This window comes from Trachinotus anak, unplaced genomic scaffold (genome assembly GCF_046630095.1).
Source record: "Trachinotus anak isolate AG129_WGS33_773 ecotype Australia unplaced genomic scaffold, CSIRO_AGI_Tana_v1 ptg000018l, whole genome shotgun sequence".
In the NCBI taxonomy this organism is placed as follows: Eukaryota; Metazoa; Chordata; class Actinopteri; order Carangiformes; family Carangidae; genus Trachinotus; species Trachinotus anak.
The window spans coordinates 5,350,910-5,363,240 of record NW_027273869.1 but is presented as its reverse complement, the minus strand read 5'-3'; the positions used below and the strand labels follow the sequence as shown (position 1 = coordinate 5,363,240).

Below are 12,331 nucleotides of genomic sequence, written 5' to 3'. Positions count from 1 at the left end.
AGTGGGATAAGATGAAGTTCAACCTCCAGTCTGTGAGCATTATAAGAAAATCAACCATTAATAAGACAAAAGTTTTATTTCCATAAGAATGTAACGTGGACCTGATGAACCTGAGCCAAATCACTTTCTTTCATATAGCACATTTAAAAACAACAAATCAATGCAAGAGAAATGTGATTTGAGAATAAACTGAATAAAACCAGCAACAGATTGAAGGCGTGAAGCTGATTACCTTCTCTGATGGCAGTGCATGGCGCTCCCTCCTCGTGCTCCAACCTGATCTCCTTCAACGCCACCAGGTTGTCTGTGAGCTTACTGCGTCCTTTGAACACTGTGGCGTAAGTTCCCTAAGAGTAACACATAGCGCCGGCTCAGTATCATTGACTGAAGGAGAGTGATGATGCATATTTTGTGTTACTTGTGCGTCAGATGGGATTTCACGCCCTCCTCACCTCTCCCAGCTTGTCCAGCTTGATATATGTCTCCAACTTCCCAAAACCAATCTCCGACTGAGGGAAAGGCAGAACAAAAAGTCAGGATTAAGTATTAATAACATAACTAATCACTAATAAGACACAGATATAAGGCAGGGATCTGCAGAGTCTGTGGTTTTACTGCTCAGAGTCACAGAGTCAAGCTTATTTTCACATACTTACAACATTATTTTTTTCATTCAATCAATTAGATAACTTTTCATTTAGACTCAAAACATAATGCAGCTTTTTCTCCGTGGTCAATATTTTGTTGCTTTTGGTCTCTGTGTCTCTTCTGTGATCAATTTCTGCACAAGTGTGGAATGATGGTGAAAAAAATGCAGCTTTAGGGTTTTTTTGAAACTTTCCTTCAGAGACACAGACACCAAACCTGCTGTATCAGATCAGAGGTTTTCAGACTGTGAGGTCATTAAGGTAATTAGCACCCGACTACTGCAATTTGTTTTACGCAGTAATGACTTACACCTCCTGAGGATATAATTATCTCTGACGTCCATCATTAATTAGTAACCAGAAATGTACTCAGAAAAAAATTAACACTGCTAACAAGAGCTAATTCTATACTCTTCATGGTGCTGATTTGTCAAAATGAAAGTAAATAAAAGCTAAAAAAAACAGAACATGAGTAACTCACTGAATCCACAGAAACCTCACACTTCCTGTTTACATCGCCCAAAGCATTATGTGAATTGTAGTTGTAAAATGAGAGCTGGATTATCCCCTAAAATAGACCAAAACTTTTAATAGGTGTGAAAAAAATCCATTGATTGCAACTCTTTTCATGTTGGAGTATCAATATTTTTTGATGCACTGTCCGAAGGGCCCTGAACTCTCCTTAGAAGCTTCTAGAAATATCTGGAGAGAGAAATCCACAGTAAATCATCAGCAGCTTTTGTTTTTTTTTTTTAAAGTTAAAGAACATTTAGTGTCACTTGATCCTTTAGAAATAAACAGAAACTGCCTTTGAATATATTCTTTTAAGCTTCAGTGTCACAAACTTCTACACAGACCTGCCTGTCACTGACAGTCTGCGACAGAGCTGCAGAATCACACCCCAGCTGAGTATTATCATCTCATTTGATGGGCTAAAGGTGGGAGGTGAGTGCTTCTGACTCCATATTAAACCTGCCTTGACTCACACTGGGCCAGTTGCCGTGGTAACCAGCACACACACTGGAAACAGGACTGCGAGCACTGCAAAGTAATAAAGGCGGCACACACAGAGATAGACACACAAAAATAAACACTGACCAGCGAAGCTCGGCGGGAGCGTCGGCTGAGCGGCTGGTCGAACGGCGGGCTGCTGAGCTGCAGCTTCTCCAGGTAACCGTCAGGAATTCGGATGTCAGCGGGCAGCGAAAGACGCTTGTTGAGGTCCTACAACACACACACACACAAAACAGTTTAGGATTGAGACAAGCTTTTGATCTGAAATTCCTGTTGTGGATCTGGAGTTTGTTTGGGTCTGGAGCTTTGAGTATTTAGATCCAAAAATCTCAATAGCAAAAGCAAATTCATGCTCCTCACACATATTAAACTTTGATAAACTCTGACAGTCAACAACTTAATCTCATGGTTGTGACCACGCTGTTGCTTTTCTGCAGGCTGCTCACATCAAAGCACATTATGAGAAAATGTACAGTTACATGCTTCGCGTCTGTGTGCTGCAGCATAAGACGACGTAGGCTCCTGAGTCCACCCACACACACACGCACACACAGACACACACAGTGTCTAAAATAACTGGCTCTACCTCTTGCTACTCCCACAGAGAGAAGACACAGATCAGGTCGATCACCATCTCCTAAAATAAGAGGCAGCAGCTCAACAGCAAAAACCTTCATCAACCCAAATCAGACTGTGACTATAAAAACACAAACCTGAGAACAGACGGTGAGAATAAAAACAAACCATACATATGTTTATTAATATCAGTGTGTACGCTGCAGCCCATCACCTACTCATATCTCAATATTGTGGACGGCTCATCGCATCTATTCTAGGATCAAAATGACACCACATCTGAAGGTGATGAACTTACATAATGCTGGAAAAAAACAAGAGCGAGTGGAGTAAAAATACGGCGAAAGAAGATGTCACATCTGTTATCATACAAATACCATCAACTCATCCTCTTTCATTTCAGCACAGTAGTTCTTTGTCCTCGATGGCGAAGCTGCTCAGAGAAGCTGCCAGCATTATGACAACAGAGTTCAAATAAAAGCTCTGAATTGGATTAAATATATCACTGTCTGGATGAGGGGTATGAAGTGTTACATAATGTGACTCTGTGCTGCTTTTTCGCCCAGTTTATTCAGTCTACAACAGATTTTGTCTGTCCTCTCTGCATTTCATCTATTTTTACTGAACTTATTTTTTATCGTGCCCTCAGTTCGTGAAGCATTTTTCACATTTGTCATCAGAAAATTAATTTGCAGGTCACTTATCAGTGGAGGTGAGTGTGGAAAAACTCAAAAGCTGCTCGTCTGTTAATGTGAGTCAGTAAGCGAAGAGAGACTGTGACCTCAACCTTATGAGTGACACAATACAGCTTCATTAAAACCTCCAGGAGCATCAAAAGAAACCACAAGAAGAGCACTTGTGCTCATGTAACAGAGGTTGTGTGTGTGTGTGTGTGTGTGTGTGTGTGTGTGTGTGTGTCCACGCGTACCAGGTCAACTGATCACTACATCCTTAAGTTCCTTTTGTTTTGTGCTTCAATAAATGAGATAAACACAAGCAAAACAAGGTAAAAAAAAAAAAAGAAAAAAGAGATACAAGTGTGTGTGTGTGTGTGTGTGTGTGTGTGTGTGTGTGTGTGTGTGTGTATGTGAAACGCACTCACTCAAGCATGTTTTCAAGATGGTTTGCTCATGTACATTCCTCTGCCAGCAGAGGGCAGGAGGCCTCCAGGTTGCGACGTTAAACCCTTTCAGAGTAAAAATCGCCCAGTTTCCACATTTGTGAAGTTGAAGATGATTTATTGGATAAACTCATAAAGGTCAATATTGGGCATAATTTTATTTGCAGAACCATCTTTTCCATCTTATATAATCACAAGAGTGACACAATACAACAAAATCTGAGAAGTTAATTGAGGCTCGGAGCAACATGTCTTTTTTCCTTTTGGAAAAAAACAATCCCATGATAATCATGCCAACTTTTTCCATTCCTGTTCATTTTTTATTTGCAGGGCTTGTGTAACTGACTGTGTCTAGTTTACCCTGTGGGCCATAAAACCTAATTTATTATCCTGGACTCAGAAAGCATTTAAAAAGCTTATTCTGCAGCAGCTTCTGATTAGAAAAGAGGAAACAAGGACATGAAGAACTGAAAGCTCTGGAAAAAAAAATTCGGATTTAATTTGAGATTTTATTAAAGTACGATTGATGCACTGATCTTGAGCAGGTGTTCAAATGGCAACGTGATTTTGAAAAGTATAACTTCATTATATATGACCTTAAAAGAGGAACAAAAGAGACGTATCCCAGCATGCTCTGCTGAGACAGTCAACATGGAGAGAATCACTGAGGTCACAGGCGATCACACTGCATCTCTTTACCAGACTCTGCTGTGGTCCTCGGGGAGCAGGACTGCTATCAGTATCATGGTGCCCCGACTCAGAGAGCCCATTAGGAGACGAACAACACCCCCCCCCCCTTAGATCTCCCATGAGGACGAGGGGAAGAAGACAACGAGCAGGAGGTGTAGGAGGAGCGGGTGAAGGGTAGAATGCAGACTCGCCATGTCAGCCATTTTTGCAATGTGTGCATACGAGCGCCTCACCTCCATGGAAATCCGCCGGTGGACTCGGTTCCTCAGACAGACGCCAGTTGGAGACTGAACCTCGTCTGACGATGTTCCTGACGCCTGGTCGCTCTCCCCGTCTGATCCCATCTTCAAGTTCTCATGTACGATGTCTGACAGGAAGAAAAATAAAAGTCTGATTGATGTAACTGTAACAGTTTATGTCATAAGAGGTTTAAAAAACACTGTAAGAAGAGATGAGGACGTCTGAAGTGTTTATTAATGAACAATATTTGTTCTATTACTTCAACTATGAAAACATTTTCTATATTATAACAATGTTTTATGAAATTGTCACACTTCTATTTGCTTACAACTAAACTGTAATGTCTTATTAACCATTTATTACATATATACTGTTGTGTTACATTGACAGTACAACATCAGATAAATCCATCAACTGTTTGGTCTATAAAATGTCAGAAAATAGTGTAAGATAATGTTTTTCCTGAGAACATGTCCAAGGTTTAGTTATTTTGTCAAATAAGCAGCAAAATTTACAGTGATGACAAACAGAGGAAAACAGCAGGTCTTCACACCAGTGATAAATGACTGAAATTTGTGTTTTAGAGCTGAACTGATCGACAATGTCTGTGGTTAACATCTGACGTCTAAACTGAGATTATGATATTTTATTCTCTCAGGGAGGGTGAAGAGCCAACAACAGGTGAGTCGCACATATCAGAGTGAAACTTGAGCTGAACAGACTTTTTTCACAGTAAACAGACACAGACGTAGCTAATGATATTAACTGCAGATGTTCTTAGTTTCACCTGAGCTCTTCCTGCTATGACACGTCAAATCACATCTGAGAGCAACAAAGAAACACAAGCACCAGCACTGAGGTGAGCCAGATGTGTTCATGGAGATGGACAAAGAAAAGAACGATGCAAACACATGAGTCGAGTTCATGTAAGAAGTGTATTTTACTCTTGTGTTCACTCTCAACACAGCAGGTGAACGTTGTGTCTTTTGATTTAACTTTTTTCATTCGCACAACAGAAGTTAATGAGAATCAGGCAGGAAATGAAAGATGCAGCTCATCTTTTGATCATTTTATGTCAATAAAAGTCAACTTGGAAATATTTCGGTTTCCAAACAGGAGCCACGACAAAAGGAGTTTGGGAATCACTGGTTTTAGTGTCAGTAGAAGCTGCAGCGATAGAGATAGTGGTAGTTGTATTTAAATTAGGGCTGAATGACATGCAAAAAAAAATTCATATTGTGATTATTTTGACAGATATTGTGATTGCGATATGAGTCACAACTATAGTTGAAATGGTCATTTTTGCATTTCACTGAAAAAATATTAAATAAAAATTCTGAATGTGATTTTTGTTGAGTGTTGAACATCCATGTTCCTTTATATCTGGAGAATATGATGTGTAGGCTGGAGTGTCTCATTTATGTTCTGTTGTGACACATTTTACTTTGTCAAAAAAATTTGCTTAATTGTTCAGCTCTACTCTAAATTAAATATTTTGGAAATATTTTGTCAAATTTTGAGAATGAATAGAAACTTAAGTTGTTTTCTTCTATTGGTCCTCAAACTGCACATGCTCTCCTCTCAGACCCTTGTAACCCCTGAGGCCAAAGATTAAACTCTCCAACCTGCACCACTTCCTCCAGGGCTGTAAAACATGAAACTACCACTACCACCACAGCACAGCAGGAGAGAACACACTGATGTACAAACCACATGCCCACCTTCTCCTCCACACACACACACACACACACACACACACACACAGTTAATGAGCAGCTATGGCTGAGCAGCTCTGTCATCAGTGTGTCAGCGCCTCCATACAGTCTGTCATCAGATGTGGAGACTGAGCAGAGAAATCAGTGTGTTGATGAAGATTAACTGTGCAGTTATTTCAAACATGATCATCTCTGAATATCACACCAAACATGATTATTTACCATTGTTTAAAAAAAAAAATCATGCAGCTTTGCTCTCTTCCTCTACTCATTTAGTTCATAAAGTGCTGCTTCATTACTCTGCGGTGCAGCCACAATCCAAACACACACACTGCTGCAGAATGTGGACTTGTCTGCGGCCATCTGTTTGAAAACCAGAGTCTGCCCAGTTTATAGCAAACGTTGATCCACTTTTAGAACTAACATGTTTTCAGGGTTTTCCTCTGGAACTGCTCCCTTCTGTTGCACTTTGTGTGTCACTCTGCTTTTCCACTGATTGTGGGTGTGAAGCTTCTCTGCTGCCTCTCCGTCTGATTTCAGTTCAGCGGAAGAGCGCAACAAACTACAGCAGGTTTTTAAGTGGAACAGAAAACATAACACTTCAGAGTTTGCAAAAAATGTGAGAAGGGTTTTTGATAAAGGGAAAAGAGACAAGCGTGAGACGAGAGAATGTGAGGGTGGAACAAAGAATTAATGAAGAAAAGAGGAAGGACAGAGGGAGGAACAGGAAATTGTTGCAATGTTTCCATATGGAGATGAAGATGGACGACTTCTCTTCTTTCCTGTCCTCTCACTGCTCCACGTCCCTCCTCTACCTCAAAGATCTTCCTCATTTCTTCCTCTGTTTTTCTCACTTTTGCCTCAACAATTATCTACTTTCACCCATCTCCTGTTTCCTTTCTATCTGCATTTATCAGCTGTGCAGTTTTTGAACACAATCATTTCTACACATACAACAAACACCTGGTTATACACATGTGTAATTTAATGTGTAAATTAAAAGACACACAAAACCTTTAAACTTTACTGTCAACCATGGAGGCATAACTGACAGATCAACTATCATTTCTGAGATGACACCACTAATGCCTCTATCTGTTCTCTAGTGCTGCATCACCGAGCACCTGAAAGAGATCTGTTAGTGACAGTCAACTGTCGTCCACCTGCATTAATAATGAGGTGTTGTGTTTCACATTAATTTTCATTGATTTAAAGCTACAGTGTGTCTTTTTCCTAACACTTATCTTAATGTGGAGGGGTGCGTTCAAGTCTCATGCTAGCTTGCTAGCTTGGTCTACACAACTATCATATTGCAGCTTTAACTATGTCAGGTGTAGCTGTTACGATGAAAGGTGACAATTAACAAGACAAGCTGTGCTAACAGCTCTTCGAAGCTTTGAGCCAAATGCTAACTTTTGCTGATTAACACTAAACGCAAAGCTGACCTCCATTATTTTTTGCAGGTATTTGTTCATAGATGAAATTAAATTGTGACCTGTTGATGCTGCTCGAGACACATTCCATGTCGACCTTTTAATCTGAACTACAGATGTCATCTTCATGAGGAAAACTCAGGGGATCATCAAAATAAGCAGGATGCATCCTCTCCGTCGACTAAATTTCATGGCAATCTGTTTTCAGTCTCCACAGACTGACTGTGCCGTCTCTGAAGCCATGTCTGCAGTGTCGCTAAAATCTCATTTGAACCTATGAACTGCACTGAAGTGAATCTGTGACCCAGCAACGGGCAGCAGCAGACATGTTGACCTGTCACAGTGTGAAAGACACAATAATGACTCTTCTGTTCACGTGTCCCACACAACACCAGGGCCCCGACTGGAGGTGAGACATAACGAAGGCAGAACCTCTTGTACCAGTTTATTGGCATAGGAGTGGGTGAGCTTGTGTGGTCTACAGAGAACAGATTACTCATTCTTACAAAGAAAACTGCAAATTAAAGGCAATAATAAGCTGTATGTGCTCTGTTAAAGCAAAGACTCATGTAAGGAACATGGGTATCTCCTTCATTTAAACACTTTATGTCTCAGTGCTGCTGTGGCTCAGTCTAAGGTTGGAAGGTTTCTCATTCAAGTGACATGTTAATAACACAAGGTATCACCATGTTACTGAATATGCAGCAATTACCTACACTATAAATAATCTTATAGTAGCAATAATTTTGCATGTTCAATAAAAACCATCTTCCTCGTTCCAGTGTGCAAATATAGATTTTGTACTACACATGTTTTGAACACAAGTTCTCAGAGATTAAAACCTCACTGTTACTTCTTCCAGAAAATTCTTCCCTTTAATCGCCTCACTTTCCTCCTCCTAACCCAGATACTGTCTCTGTAAACACCTTACAAACGACAACTTCTCGCCCCACTTTCCATCTTATCTTCACTTTGAAAACTTCTCTCTTCCCTTTTCTGTCACTTCTCTCATTTACATGTTTCTTGCCTCACTTCAAAAAGCCCACCATGTTTTTTTTCACTTCTCACTTCCCTCCCATGCACCCTACAGTTTGTTGTCTCCAGTCTTGTTTTGTCTTTAGTGAGGTTTTTTTAGGCAGCGGCCCATCCGACTCCCTCTCTTCAACACATTCCTCCACTACCTGCACTTTTCTAACTTCTCCAAAGCATCCAGATGATCTCATCTGTCCTACTTTCTTTTCCTTTCAACAACCTTTTACTTCCTCATACTTCTCCAATATCTCCGGCTATTTTATATCTTCCCTCATCCTCATCCAAAAATCTCTCAGAGATTTTCAACAACCTTGTGTTTTCACTTTCATTCATCATTCTTTCACTTCCCAACAGTCCTTGTCCTTCTCTTTAAAACCCCAAAAGCTAATCTTCCTTCTACATTATTTATTTTTGCCTCTGCTTTTCCTCTCAATCAAAACCTTGAGGGATTTCACTTTCCTTCCTTCACTTATGACTTTTTGTGTCTGCTGAGATTTTACAATCTTTCTCTACTCATGTAGTGTAGCAGCAGTATGTGCTACATCCATGTCCTACTTAAATGTCCTGTTTTTAGATCCACGTCCCTTAATCTAGGTCAAGGTCCCATCCTCTAGTGGAACACCCATCTACAAAACATAGCTGAGAGAAGCACCAATCAGGGTCCAGATATTTACTGAATAATGAACACGGTATCGTTGCTAACAGAAACCCGACATGGCAAAACTTCTGATGACAGATTGTTTGAACAGATGCTGGGTGTTGCTGACGGCATTGTGGAGGAAATATCAGTCAAACAATGTTTAACAGTGTTTGTTTAACATTAAGGCAGCAGCTGTTTGGTACAGCGAGATGTGAGTGATCATACAGGTAGTGAAATTATTGATGAATCTGCAGTAAATGTCAATTTAATTTCCAATAACAAGAGTCTAAGTTTTTTTTTTGCCTTTATTTGATAGCAAATCCAGGGATAGAGAGCAGGGAAAGACCAGCCTACTAACTATTCTCTTAACTGATCTTGATCTTGATCACTTGTGTGAGAAAACAGAAATTAGAATTTACAATTTCCTGAATCTCACCTCACCTTTTTTTGTCTATCAAAAAACCAAATCTAAAGATATTCAGTTTTTTTATCACATAAAACAAACACCTGCAAATACTGACAACTGAGAAGCTGAACTAGAGAAGGCGTTATTTTTGTCTGCAGTCTAGGAACTGTGAGGTTGTCATGCTCACTGTGAACCGTTAGATATTTAGTAGATTAAAATAAAATAAAATTGAATTAAATATTTATTTAATTTAGTTAGTTAATGCCAAAAATTATTTTTCTGATCTCCAGCATTCATGGTGAAGTAAATGTAATAATTGGCCAAGCGGTGCTGTGTTGTGAACTTGAATATGTGACAGGGTAATTATGTTGTGTATTCATGTGAGGACGGTGTCAGTGCAAAGTAAAACCAAACAACATCCAGCGAGGTGAGAAAATGTTGCTACACTTCACCTTATCAAAAGCTTTATCTGCAACTCTGTACTCCAGACCTCCCTCCAATTCCGAAAAAAAAAATACATCAGGCTTAACTTGACTAAATATTCAAAAAGCCAGGAGGCTGGTAGATCGTGATACCCACAACATGTTACTCCCATGAATCATCTCTCACACTCTGGGCTGTCCCAACCCCCGGCTTGAAATCTGCTGCTGCTTTGAATCATCAGCAGCGTCTCCCTTCCAGCCCAGCGGACGAGACTCACTGCTGCGGATCGACTGTGGTCAATCACGTCACACAGGAAACCGTGTCATGTTTGACTGCATCCCCCATCCAGCTGTCTCTCGGGTGAAAGCAGCCCTGCTAAGGGCGAAGAGAGAGAAGCCGCCTTCTGGGAAGGACCCAGTCACTCTGACCGAGAGCATGTTATAAGGAGGAGGATGGAAATCTCAGGACTGACACGTTTCCTGTTTGTTTCCAGATGCCATCTGCTCTCCCTCTACTCACTTCCTTCCGTTTGTGTGTGTGTGTGTTGTGCTTGTGAGCATGTGCATGCATCTCACCCAGGCGACTGCCGTTGCGTGGCATTGCCATGAAGGACCCCAGGGTGCCGCCGATGACGCTGTGCGGCCGGCGGAGGGGAGGCTTCTTGAAGGAGCCAGTGTACTGGTGCAGGAAGGAGTGCATGCTGTGGGAGGTGGGGGGGCGGCCGTTCCTCATGAAGGGCTCTGAAACACAACAAGACAACACAAATCAGATGCTGCATCACAAATCTTCAAGAAAGCACATGAGGTCCAAACAACGGTAAATATCAGCTCTCATCTTCTTCAACCTCTCGTGTGTGTTCTTCACTTGTGGCCAAGATTGGTTTAAACAAACACAACTTTTTTTTTGACATTTAAGTCAAAGTCCTGAAGCTTAAAGAAACACCAACGAAGAAAACCAACTTTATCACGTCCAAAATCAGAACCAGGAGACTCTGAATGAAACACTCTCTGTCTGACAGATGTGGTCACACAGCACATGGAGGGAAAAATCGTTTCTATTACTGGAAAATGATGTCACTCTATTGATAAGCAACACATGAGGCTCATTCATGGGCCTCAATTAGCAATCACATTTACAGTCTTGTTCGGCAAAGAAGCCCTGGAACAAATCTATTTGCCCAGTGTAGCTGAGTCCAGCACCACTACAAAAAAAGCTTGTTCTGCATTAGACAGGTGGGTCAGAAGGGTGTGTGTGCATACAGTGTTTTTTTCTGAGTGTCTTTTTTTTTCTGTGGCTGCTCCGAGCACTTCTGGTCGAAAATCTGAACTTTTTCAGAAAGGCGCTGGTGTCGTCATGTAGCTCTTTCTGTAGCAACCAATAAGATGGAGCCGGACTCGTAAGACCTGGTAACCAAGAAAACGGAGGAATAGCTTCTACACTGAGCTGTGTGATGTGTCAGAGAGAGAGACTATCACAACAGAGACAGAAAATCCATTAGTAGGAGCAGAGCAGCCGGATGCTGAATGTTGCTGGTGAGTGTTGTGCTTTTATCTCTGCACATGTTATGAGGGACGGGGTGAAGACACTGTTGTCTCGGACAGATTGTGTCATGCACCTACATCCTCTTTGCTCTATACCTGTCAAGGGTAAGTATCCTCTGGTTGGTGCTCATGGTTAAAAATCAATGTCAAACAAATAGTAATAAAAAGTAAAGGGATAATGTTTGTCTATCATACAATGGCGGTGGTGATGTGTTGTCAAGATATTGTTGTTATGGAAACAAACCTACGTGCAGCCCCAGAGAAATACACGATATGGACACACGCCCTGAGCCTGTCAGATTTCATGGACTCATCTTTCTCCCCCTGTCAACTGTATTTAGTTGATCCGACCTTTTAAACTCGGAGCTGACAGACTGTGCCATGTTCCCACATGTCAGCCTCACTCATTTACATTATGCTGCCTTCAGGTGCTTGTCAAACACATCTGAATTACATGTCGAGCACCAGGTAAAAATGGCAAGGCTTGTATGAGCACAGAGTATGGAAACCTTTTCAGAAACTGACAGGACAAATGACACAGTATTTCTTATATTTCAGTTTAAGAGTTAATGGTTCATACACAGCTTTCTTCCACCTATAAAAAATACTGCCAGAGCGCACCTCAACAAGATGCCAAGAAGCTCATTCATGCTTTTATTTAAAGCCGACTGGACTATTTTAATGCTCTTTTTACTGCTCCTCTGAAAAAGTCAATTCAGAAACTACAGCTAATTCAGAACTTTTAACAAAACCAAGGAGTAGAGAGCATATTACTCCTGTACCAGCTACACCACCTCAACTCCCTGTATCTTTTAGAATTCATTTTAAGCTTGTTTGGTGCCCTCTTATATCAC

At 40.9% G+C, this 12,331-nt stretch overlaps 1 protein-coding gene across 1 annotated transcript in view; it reads right to left on the bottom strand.

The window, feature by feature from the left end:
* The window catches only part of cdk17 (cyclin dependent kinase 17), a 42,629-nt gene that overhangs the window by 8,621 nt on the left and 21,677 nt on the right, over positions 1-12,331 (bottom strand). Inside the window, exons 3-7 of the mRNA XM_071502518.1 lie at positions 10,512-10,676; positions 4,281-4,414; positions 1,746-1,871; positions 453-509; positions 233-347 (exon numbers count right to left, since the gene is read on the bottom strand). Of these exons, the coding sequence (XP_071358619.1) occupies positions 233-347; positions 453-509; positions 1,746-1,871; positions 4,281-4,414; positions 10,512-10,676 (597 nt within the window). The remainder of the gene's footprint in view (positions 1-232; positions 348-452; positions 510-1,745; positions 1,872-4,280; positions 4,415-10,511; positions 10,677-12,331) is intronic.